At 43.0% G+C, this 12424-nt stretch overlaps 1 protein-coding gene across 4 annotated transcripts in view; it reads right to left on the bottom strand.

The window, feature by feature from the left end:
• CCDC178 (coiled-coil domain containing 178) overlaps positions 1–12424 on the bottom strand; it is a 156744-nt gene that overhangs the window by 128720 nt on the left and 15600 nt on the right. For all 4 annotated transcript variants that reach the window (XM_081952665.1, XM_081952664.1, XM_081952666.1 and 1 more), the window contains exons 2-5: positions 6125–6205; positions 5159–5298; positions 2605–2639; positions 375–439 (exon numbers count right to left, since the gene is read on the bottom strand). In XM_081952665.1, coding sequence (XP_081808791.1) covers positions 375–439; positions 2605–2639; positions 5159–5298; positions 6125–6182 — 298 coding nt within the window. In that variant the 5' untranslated portion in view covers positions 6183–6205. The remainder of the gene's footprint in view (positions 1–374; positions 440–2604; positions 2640–5158; positions 5299–6124; positions 6206–12424) is intronic.

Here is a 12424-nt window from a genome sequence, read left to right on the forward strand (position 1 = left end):
CAGAAGACAAAAACCATCCTTTCTGGTAAATGCCAGTGGTGGTAAGCAGTGAGATTTCACTTTTTGAAGCACTGCAGATAAATAGACCTGAATCTAAAGTAATGATTTCAACTTCCACTGAATTTGATAAAGACATGATTCTTTCTCTCCCTGCAATTTCCTTTGCCTTCTTGATTAAAGACTTGACACAGCATAGAATGATTTCCTTCTTCACTATTTTATTGGAAGTGTTTCAATATTTTAAAATTGAAATTGTAAATTGAATTATACTGCAGCTCTCAAACATTCCCATTATTTCATGGTTCCCTGGAAATAATTACAATTAATCATAATCAATATTAAGAGAAAGCAATTAAATACTTAACCAATATTACCTTTCCAGTGCAATGACTGTTCAGCCTTCACTTCAGTCTCTTTGACAGTTTTAGCATCCAAATCCCTGGAAATATAGGTCAGCATTATAGTCTTTGATCTTTTTCCTACACTGTATGCTACCACTATATTTTCTCTCTCCAGCACTTTCAAAATCTATTGGTTTAGCTTCCTAATTCTCGATTCTCATCTCCATCCAAAGAAGTAATGGGCAATAAACTTATATTTTTGCTTATTTTAATGTAAAACATGCAATATACAGCATGCTTAACAGTGAATAAAGACCCTGAAGTCTCGGCCCTGAAGAGCAGTTGCAGGAATTGGGTATGCCTAGTTTAAATGAAAAGAAGGACTAGGGGTGACATGATAGCAGCATTCCGATATCTAAGGGGCTGGCTGCCACAAAGAAGAGGAGATCAGCCTATTATCCGAAGCATCTAAAGGCAGGGCAAGAAACAATGGATGGAAATTGCTCAAAGAGAGAACCAACCTAGAACTAAGGGGAAATTTCCTGACAATTAGAACAATCGATCAATGGAATGACTTGCCTCCAGACGTTGTGGGTGCTTGACACTGGAGGTTTTAAAGAAGAAATTGGACAACCATTTGTCTAAAATGATATAGGGTTTCCTGCCTGAGTAGGGGCTTGAATTAGAAGACTTCCAAGGTCCCTTCCAACTCTGTTATTCTGTTAATTCTCAATGTGCTAGAAAGAGAAAATTATTAAACACAGGTAGTCCTCAACTTGCAACTTCAACTGGGACCAGAATCTCAGCCACTGAGCAAAGTAGTCTATTAAGCTTTGCATGACTGGAATCCTGGAAATCTCTGTGGCAGTTGTTAAATGATCTCCCAAGTCTTTAAGTGGACAGAAGAAAAGCTGCCTACCAGAGGGTTTCAGCTCCACGCAAAAATCTTCCTGGCAAGCAGACTTTTTGCTCTCAAAATGTCCCTGCAACCCGCTGAAGGATTCCATTTCCTTCAGTGCATAGAGATAAAATCCTTTGGTGAAGTGTAAGAATGGACCTAAAATCTTCAGGATTTAATTTCCATCCCTGAGAACACCAAGGGATTTCCTTTCCTCTCTGTGCAGGGAGGGGAAATCCTTCAGTGGGCTACATGAAGAGAGCTGAAATTTTCAGGATTTCTGGAATCTTTGATGGGCTGCAAGAATGGAGCTGAAATCCTGAAGCAGAAGCTCCCATCCATGCATGTCACTCTGTGAGAAAAGGCAGTCTCTAAATTTTGATAACTAAACGAATCTCCGTGGGCTGCAGAAAAAGATATGCTTTCAACCCTATTCTTTTTTTTTCCAAAGAATTTTATTGGTTTTTTTAACATTTATAGGGGAAAAGGTAAATGGAAAGGTATACAAATTTTGGCAGTTGCAAAGTGTGGCAGGCGCCCCCCTCCCTCCAAACTCATGGAATACATCTGAGTATAAAACATTAATACATAATCATATGAAATCAGCATATTAATTCTAAAAATATTTTCAATCAGTTTATATATTGTAATATATGGTCTAGATATAAATTCAATTACTACTTTCGGTCTGTTTATAACAATGTGATTTTCTTATTCATTTTTGTGATCTGAGCTTTCTTGGTATTGCCCCTTCTCCCCCCGCTGGCAGAGCTCCGGCCCCTCCCGTGTCCTGCATAACCGTTGTAGAGTCCTTTCAACCCTATTCTTGAAGCCTGCTGAAGGATTTCAGCTGCTCTCTGTCTTGCCATCTTCTCTGCCAACTTCCCCAGTAACTTTCTCAGGAAGCCAGCAGAGAAGATTGCAAATAGTGATGACATAATTGCAGGGTACTTGGCAATTGGTCATAAATGTGAATTAGCTGCCAAATGCCTGAAATGTAGTCATATGACCATGTGGGAGGGGGGGGACTTGTAACATTTTACAATGCCTGGAAGTTCTTTATGGGCCGTAAAGCACCCTTTCAAAGACTGTGTAACTTTGAATGGCCATTAATCAACTTGAGGACTACCTCCACACAAAAACTAGTAATAGTATTATAGTATATATAATGAAATGAATTAAATTTTTATTAAAATCAATATTAGAACAAGGTTATTTTTATCAGATCTTGACTTGGCCCAGTTTTTCTGGTAATAGCAATTTAAGTTTAAATCAATAGAATGGTAATTGGCAGTATTTTTCCTTATATTTTAGTTAGAAGAGGGTTTATAAGAATTATTGAATCAAAACATATAAATTTCTTACCGTGGAAGTTTTTCCAAGTTATATAAAACTTCATGCTGTGAATATAAATCAGATTTTTATTGAAACATTTCATTTTTTAGATTTTCTTCCATACATACGTAACCATAATACTTTTCCCTTTCACGGTAGCAACACTATGCAAAGTGCAAAAAAACTTCTAAGTACTTGTAAAATTAATGACAGAAATTAAGGGAACAGAAAAAAATAAAAGGTGACCTTCTAAGCTCCTCTCATATATTTGTTTTGAAATTCAAACTTAATTCATTAATTCATTGTGGTCTAGTAGTTTAGGCACCAGGTGTCAGCCCTGGAGGCCATCTTTCTCTTTGGATCTTCAGGGCTGCCACATATGCCTGCTGTGGGAAATTGGGAGTGGGGGTTGCATGGAGTGGGTAGAGATAGATAGCCAAAATAACATTCTTTTCTCTGCGAGTCAAGGACGTCCAGCCTGCACCTGGAGAGGCGTGACTGGGAAGCATCTCCAGTTGGGACGGTGGATTGATTGGACCATGTCATGGACTTGTGGGTGCAGTGGAAGGGACTTTGATTTTATTTTGGGTGGGGAAAACCCGGGGTGCTTTCAGATTCAGGTTTTCTCAGATATGCCAATATGACATCTCTAATAAAATGGAACTTTGAGGAACTGTTGACCTCGGAGTCTTATTCAGTTGAGGGTGTTACTTGGAACCCTGACATTAGGTTAGAAACCAGGATACTATGAGCCTTAGGCATGAAAGCTGGCTGGGTGACTTTGGGCTAGTCATTCTTTCTCAGCCCTACTCATATAGCAGGATTGTTGTTTTGGGAAAAACAGAAATAGTATTAGGTATGTTTGCCACTTAAAAATAATAGATAGGATTTTTTAAAATCTAAAAAAAAAATATTTCTTTTACTGCAAACACTTCTTAAAATTCTCATTTTCACTGAATTTTATTTTTAAACTTTTCTTCATATATTTGACTTTCATTTTCATATACTAAAGACACATGTTCTTATGCGAAGACATTTTCACTTCTTTTGACAAACCTTCAGTTTTTACATCAGAGCAGTACACTCATTGTCTTCTTACTTGCAATTTTGCACATCCTAAAAATTTTCATTTCCCATTTTTAATAAAAATTCTACCAAAGGTATACAATTTCACTTACTAAATATAATTCTTCATAATTTATAACTTACAATCATTCATTCAATTTTTCCTGTTATTGTTATTGAAAGCAGTTTTGCTTCTTTTCAGAAACATTCTTTTCTCATATCACTACCTTTTTATCAGCAACTCCATGTTTTAAATTTGTTCAGTCACCTCATATTATTTCAATAAGAATACTGCTACATAACCACCCATTATGGACTAATCTTATGCAGATTTACTATAGCCTAATCTCCCCATATTTGCATTCACTCTTACTTTATAGAGGGGAAAAATAACAGTGTTCTTTTGATCTTTAGATTTAAAAAGTGTTTTATGCCTGTTAAATAGTTGCACCTACTTCATAAATAAAGCATGCATCTCCCTATTTTAAAATTTCTCCACTTATGTCATTTGTACCTTACCATTGTTCAAGAGTTCATTTATGTTGTTCCTTTTCATTGATGCTTTTCTTAGACATTAACATTTATAACATTCCTTTCTCTGTTTGACAGGGCATTTTTATTCCTTAAATACTTCCCAATCATTCCTTTACTTAGTGTCGTACCAAACTGTTTTATTGTTTTATACTTAATGTCTATTTCTATGCTGGAGGCTCCTTCTTTATTATTCCCCACCTACTTTTAAAACATTATTTTCTTTTAACCAAAATTGCTCTGCTGATGTGGCTCCCATCGTCTGGAACATTATGCCCATCCCTTGAGGTGGGATCCACACCCAGCCTTTTGGCCTTCTGAAAAGCCTTTAAAACATGGCTGTATATGATATATAATCTGACATATCTGCAGGGCATTAAATTGAATAATTTTTGGTGATAGTTATCTTATCAAGCTCTTAGTAGCCCAGTCAACTGAAGTAAAGATTCTCATAGCCTTCCCTAACAAGATTTATTGAAAAAAAATCAAATAAAACTGACCCAGATGAAGTGGGTAGGAGCAAAGTGTGCACAGGGGGTGTTATCTACTCCATTGGCCACCCCCAAAACGCCACATCCCAAGATAGAGTCTGTGTGACCATACAATTTATGAAGTATTAACATTTATCTTTAGAGCAATGCTTGAGACACTGATATCTGACATGTACAAATGTCAGGCTATTTTTGAATGTTCTCCTTTAAGTGATTCATTGACAGCAAAGAATGATGATGAAATGAGCCTTTCTGAAAGCAGTGTTGTAGCTATGAAATATTTCCAGGAAAACCTGAAATGCCCATATTCTGATACATTTTTTAATATCATGCCTTAATTATTTCTGCAAATAATTCAAGGTGGTAAACCTACCTAGGTAATATTCCATCCTCCTCCTATTTTGCTGCAAAAAATGTTTTAATTCTCTAGATATTCTGACGTCCACTGTCAATTTTTTAATGGATATAGTAACTATAACAATACAAATAAACATTACCTGCAGAAAAGATTCTTCCAATTTCACTTCTAAATCTTGTACTTGATTAATGACTTTATTAACACATGAAGCTGGAGTATTTACAGCAGCACAACTACGTTGTTTGTTGGGAATGCCTATTGAAATATTTTCATTTATATCTAAAAAAACCCAGAATAATTATATTCAAACATTGTTTATCATTGAATATATCTGTGACATCTACAGGTCAAATTAGATGGCTCTACATTTATAGATTCTGCTTGCATTGTTTATTCATAATGCTAAACTACAGTCACTTTTTTTGTTTCAATGATGCGCAAACTCACTCATTATGGTTTAGCATTTCTGTCTAAACCTGTTTATTATTACTATTGTTTAATAAATTAAGTTGACTTAATATGTATGAATACAGCCAATATAGGTTTTTGAGAGTTTGTTCTTTTCTTTTTCAGCCATTCTGTTAGTGAATAATTAGCAGTGAATCAGACTGACAAGCAAATTCTGTGAATTGAAGTCACAAAGGGTACCCAGATTGGAGAGGCTATGATCAAATATGCCAGTCAAGTATGTTCATCCCAAAATTGGTCACTAATTAAAAAACAAAATTATAATTGCCAGGTTCATGCAAACAATGGTGCTAAATTATCTAGGGAATGTCAATATCATTCATTTGCGGATCAATTTATTGACTACATCTGTTCACAGAATGCAATTTCTAATTTGTCCCTTCTGAAAGATTCCTTGATTTTTGCAGCTTGGTATGGAGGAATCCATTTAGTTAATGGGGTTTGTTTTATTGCCAGGCAGAGATTATAGAAAAAGTCAATAAACAGGGAAGCAGAATTAGAAATGATGATCTCAAAAGACAAGTCCAAAAGAAGAATATAGAGAATATACAAATGTATCAAAATAAACTTTATACAGTAAATGTGTTTCAGAAAATGTCAAGTTATATAAAATTGAAAAAAATAATAAAACAAATACCTTCTGTTTCTTTACAGTTTTCTTTGGAACAGGGGGAAAATGACTGTGCATCAGTCATTGTTATTCATAGCTTTTTGCAATCTAATTTTTAAAAAGAAATAAAGATATAAAATACATAAATTCATACTGTGTCAATCATACTTATTACATTAATAAAAAAATCTGTAGCTTATAACCAAGTCCTATAAACTCCAGGGAGATTCAGCTACTTTTCCAGGTTGAAAAGTTTGTTTGTTTGTTTGTTTGTTTGTTTTATTGGATTTATATGCCGCCCTTCTCCCAAAGGACTCAGGGCGGCATACAACATTAAAAAAACACATATCACAAAAGTTAAAAGGAAATTAGATAAATATCCAAAAAAACCAAACCCAATTAATATGACAATAACATTTTAAAAATTAGATAAAATTAACAGGCCAGGCCAGCTTGCTGGAAAAGCCACCTTTTTAGGGTGCGTCGGAAGGACCGTAGGTCAGGGATTATGTGAAGCTCAGGGGGCAGCTCATTCCAGAGGGAGGGTGCTCCCACAGAGAAGGCTCTCCCCCTGGGGGTCACCAGCCGACACTGTCTGGCAGATGGCACCCTGAGGAGGCCAACTCTGTGGGATCGTACTGGATGGTGGGAGGCTACTGGTGGCAGGTTGGTCTCGCAGGTACCCTGGGCCTAAGCCATGGAGCACTTTAAAGGTCATAATTAATACCTTGAATCGCACCCGGAAAACAACCAGCAACCAGTGCAGGCCGCCTAAAAGGGGTGTAACACGGGAGTACCTAGGTACCCCCATGATAACACATGTGGCCGCATTCTGGACCAGCTGAAGCCTCCAGGTGCTCTTCAAGGGCAGCCCCATGTAGAGAGCGTTGCAGTAGTCCAGGCGAGAAAGGACGAGGGCATGAGTGACTGTGCACAGAGCATCCCGATCCAGGAAGGGGCGCAACTGACGTACCAGGCGAACCTGGTAAAAGGCCCCCCTGGTCACGGCCGTCAGGTGTTCTTCTAAACTAAGCCGCGTATCCAGGAGGACTCCCAGATTGCGGGCCCTCTCTGAGGGGGCTAAAATTTCTCCCCCTATCATCAAAAACGGCACAAGATGCACAAATCGGGATGTCGGAAACCACAGCCACTCAGTCTTGGAGGGATTGAGCTTGAGCCTGTTCCTTCCCATCCAGATCCGCACAGCCTCCAGGCATCGGGACATCACGTCGAGGGCATCGTTTGGGTGGTTTGGGGTAGAGATGAAAAGTTGGGTATCATCAGCATATTGATACCGTACTCCAAAACCACGGGTGATCTCACCCAGCGGTTTCATATATATGTTGAACAGGAGGGGTGAGAGAACTGACCCCTGGGGCACTCCACAAGTGACGCGCCTGGGAGTCGATCCCTGCCCTCCAGTCAACACGAACTGCGACCAATCCGACAGGAAGGAGAACCACCGTAAAACGGTGGCCCCCACTCCCAACCCCCTGAGTCGTTGCAGTAGGATACCACAGTCGATGGTATCGAAAGCCGCCGAGAGGTCTAATAGGACTAGGACAGAGGAGCAGCCCCTGTCCCGGGCCCGCCAGAGATCATTGACCAACGCGACCAATGCCGTCTCCATGCTGTACCCGGGCCTGAAACCCGACTGAAACGGATCCAGGTTGACAGCTTCATCCAGGTACTGGGGAAGCTGATGTGCTACCACACTCTCGACAACCTTTGCTACAAAGCAAAGGTTGGAGACCGGACGATAGTTGGCTAAAGAAGCTGGGTCCAGGGAAGGAGGGGCCTCACCACTGCCTCCTTCAAGGCGGTGGGAAAGAACCCCTCTCTCAATGAAGCATTGGTAATCGCCTGGAGCCAGCCTCGTGTCACCTCCCGGGAAGCCGAAACTAACCAAGAGGGACACGGGTCCAGCACACAAGTGGCAGCACTGAGTATCCCCATAATCCTGTCCAAGCCTTCGGGGGGTCACAGGGTCAAACTCATCCCAGATTGTCTTCACAAGATTCATCCCCGTCGGCTCGCCCGAATCTACCCAGTCAGAGTCCAAGCCTGTCCGGATCTGAGCGATTTTATCCTGCAGATACTGAACAAATTCTTCAGCCCTACCACACAGTTGTTTTCAAACGATCAAGTATACATGTTTTAGGAAAACAACCAGTTTCTTAAGGAATATTTATTGAGAGGATAGAGTATTCTGCCACCCAGCCCAATGTTTTATTTTTGAGGTGGAAAATAATAATGTTGCTGTACCCCAAATTAAGGAATAAAGGGTTGTAAAAAAGGAGTTTTAGTGGGTATATTAATGAAGAAGAAATTCTAATTTGGGGCAGGGGATCTTGCTTCCACAAGTGATCTTTTAATAGTCATTCATGGGGAAAAGTCTTTAATGCCATAGCAAAATGATTTTTATGCCAAAATTATGAAGAATAATCACCATAATATGAAGTCATAGAATTGCAATGGGATGGATGTTATAATTGAATATCTAAAGCTAACCGTCTAACTACTACTGATGTGGCTGCAATGAGATCATCCCAGGTGCCTTGAAATTTCCAGAGACTATAGACCCGTGATAGCGGACCTATGGCATGCATGCCCAAAGTGGCACGTGGAGCCATATCCCCTGGCACGTGCGGCATCGCCTGTTCCTCTTCCAGTTTCTGGTGTGCATGCATGCACGATGTTCAGCTGGCTTTCGTGCGTGCGCCAGTGCTGGAAACTGGAAGAGCTGGTCTTTTGTTTTCCGGCATGAGCAGGCACGTCGATCAGTTGATCATCTCGCAAGTATGCCTGTCAGTAACCAGAAGACTAGTTGGCCACTGCACATGTGCGCGCTGGAAACCAGAAGTTCATTTTCCGGCGCATACATGCCCCTGTGCAGCTCCTCTTCTGGTTGCATGCCCCCAGACGAGTATGCATGCTCCCTTTTCAGCACTCAGTGCTGAAAAGGTTCACCATCACTGCTATAGACTTTTGTGTCTATATTTGTTATACTTTGTTCTGGAGCACCAGTCGCATTGCGGGCTCTTGGCCATTCCCCACTTAAAGAGCTTTGTCTTAGTTCTGGCACATCCTATCCTGAGTCTATTCAGGTAGCTCCATATTTTGGGGGGCAACTGCATTCCTGGAAATGGTTTTGTTGGATCTACTGTATGTGATCTGTCTGAGTGTGGTTAGTAAACGTCACTCATCTTAATCATCATTCTTCACCTAGATTGTAAGACTGTGGTATGTTATCCCAAATTGGTTTCCTAGATTTAAGCCTGGTAAGAAGTAGAGAATTTAATATTTTATATATTGGAAGATCTCTAGGAGTTGATGGCATATTTACCTCATACTTGCTCTTCGCTATACATCAGCGGCCCTGCCTGAGCTCCTCGAGCTGATCGCAACGATGGCAGTTGAGACCCCCAAACTTTTGGTCATGGGGGACTTCAACCTGCCATCGGTGGGAGAAGCATCTGAGGTGGTTCAGGAGTTCATGGCTTCCATGACAGCCATTGACCTGACTCAGTTAATTCAGGGTCCCACACACGAGGGAGGCCACACACTGGATCTTGTTTTTGTCTCTGACCAGTGGACGAGTGATCTGGGAATAGGGGACATAGCTATTACTCCCCTGTCATGGTCAGACCACTCACTTCTCCGACTTGACTTCCCAGGTGCTACCCCCCGCCGCGGGGAGGCGGAACCAGAATGTCCTAGATGGTTCCGCCCCAGGCGCCTGATGGAACCGGAAAGGTTCCAGACGGAGCTTGGGCCACCTCCTGTAGACCTGACCCGCCCCCGGATAGAGGACCTAGTAGCCGCCTGGAATAATGCGGCTGCCGGGGCCTTAGACCGGGTGGCGCCTTTGCGGCCTCTCCTGCGGCAACGATCCACCCTAGCCCCTTGGTTTACCGAGGAGCTAAGGGTGATGAAACGCCACAAGAGACGCCTAGAGAGCCGATGGAGATCCTCCCGTTCCGAGCTTGACCGAACACAGGTACGAACCTACTTAAGGACATACCTTGTGGCAATAAGAGTGGCCAAACGTCGACATTGTGCCGCCCTTATTGCGTCCGCAGATAACCGCCCTGCCGCCCTGTTCTGGGTGACCCGCTCTCTTCTTTCACAGAGACCGCAGGAAGCCCCTTTACAGGGCAGGGCAGAGGAATTTGGGAAATATCTGCAGGATAAAATCGATCAAATCCGGAGGGAATGGGTCCCACTCAGTGGGCTAGGAGGGATGCCCCAGTCTTGAGTCTTGAGAGACCATCTTGGGAGGAGTTTGACTCAGTGGCCATCGAGGATTTGGACAGGTTACGCGGGCGACTACGAGCCACCACATGTTCATTGGACCCGTGTCCCTCCTGGCTTGTACTGGCATCCTGGGAGGTTACACGAGACTGGCTCTTGGTGCTAGTGAACGCTTCATTGGGCGAGGGGTTCTTACCGGCCGCCTTGAAAGAGGCGGTTGTGAGACCCTTACTCAAGAAGCCTTCCCTGGACCCAACGGAGCTAGCCAATTACCGTCCTGTCTCCAACCTTCCTTTTTTAACGAAGGTTGTAGAGAGTGTGGTGGCCCAACAGTTCCCACGTCACCTGGAGGAGAATGATTATCTAGACCTGCGCCAGTCCGGCTTCCGACCCGGGCACAGCACAGAGACGGCCTTGGTCGCGTTGGTTGATGATCTCTGGAGGGCCAGGGATAGGGGTTGTTCCTCTATCCTGGTCCTATTAGATCTCTCAGCGGCTTTTGATACCATCGACCATGGTATCCTCCTGCACCGGCTGGAGGGGCTGGGGGAAAGGGGCACCGTTCTACGGTGGTTCTGCTCCTACCTCTCCGACTGGATGCAGCGTGTGTTGGCAGGGGAGCAGAGGTCGTCCCTGAGGCCTCTCATTTGTGGGGTGCCACAGGGGTCAGTCCTCTTGCCTCTCCTGTTCAACACATATATGAAACCGCTGGGTGAGATCATCCGTGGTTTTGGGGTGGGATATCATCTGTACGCTGATGATACACAGCTGTACATCTCCACCCCGAACCACCCCAATGAGGCCGTTGAAATGATGTCCCGGTGTTTGGAAGCCGTACGGGTCTGGATGGGTGACAACCGACTCAAACTCAACCCCTCCAAGACGGAGTGGCTGTGGCTTCCGGCCCCCCGGTTCAACCAGCTAATTCCAACACTGGCCATTGGGGGCGAGCAACTAGCCCCCATGGAACGGGCACGCAATTTGGGCATCCTCCTGGATGCCCGGCTGTCCATGGATGACCATGTGGCAGCCGTGGCGAGGGGGGCGTTCCACCAGGTTCGCCTGGTGCGCCAATTGCGCCCCCTATTGGACCAGGATGCCCTTCGCACAGTCACTCACGCGCTGGTGACGTCCCGCCTAGACTACTGTAATGCTCTCTACATGGGGCTTCCCTTGAGATGCACCCGAAGACTGCAGCTGGTCCAGAACGCGGTCGCGCGGGTGATTATGGGGAGTACGAGATACTCCCATATAACACCTCTCCTGCGTGAGCTGCACTGGCTTCCTGTGGTCTATCGGGTGCGTTTCAAGGTATTGATTACCATCTTCAAAGCGCTCCATGGCACAGGACCTAGCTACATGCGGGATCGCATCCTGCCCCATACATCCCTACGACCAATTCGCTCTCACAGAGAGGGACTTCTCCGGGTGCCGTGCACTAAGCAGTGCCAAAGGGCGGCGCCCAGGAGTAGGGCCTTCTCTGTGATGGGCCCAGCCCTCTGGAATGACCTCCCCCCGGATATTAGGATTACCACCGACCTCCGCTCCTTCCGTTCAAAACTCAAGACCCACCTTTTTCAACTAGCAGGCCTGGCTCAACCATACTTCCATTTTATTCCCCCTGGCAATTTTTTAAACTTATAATCTCTATTGGGGTTTTAATTTAACTTATTTTGAATATTTATATGTTATTATAATATTGTATTATGTTTTATACCTCCTCTGTACAATGTGTACAATGTGTAATTTTTATAATATGTGTTTTATTTATTGTACGCTGCCCCGAGTCCCTTTGTGGAGAGGGAGCGGCTAACAAATTTAATAAAATAAATAAATAAATAAATACTGCTCTTGGACTGTCTGTTGTTGTCACCTGAGATCAGGAGGGGCAATATAAAAAAGAATATGGAACCATGGATTTAAGGGTTCCAGATGTTATTCTTATTGTATCATTAAGGTGAATATCAATCTTGTTGGTATGAATGAGAGTAAAATTTATCCTTCCCAACACACACTTCCCCAGGAATCAAAATGGGTGTCTTCTGTAATCTTGACTTTATCTAGATCAGGGGT

This window comes from Natrix helvetica, assembly GCF_964273705.1.
Source record: "Natrix helvetica genome assembly, chromosome: 4".
Classification (NCBI taxonomy): Eukaryota; Metazoa; Chordata; class Lepidosauria; order Squamata; family Natricidae; genus Natrix; species Natrix helvetica.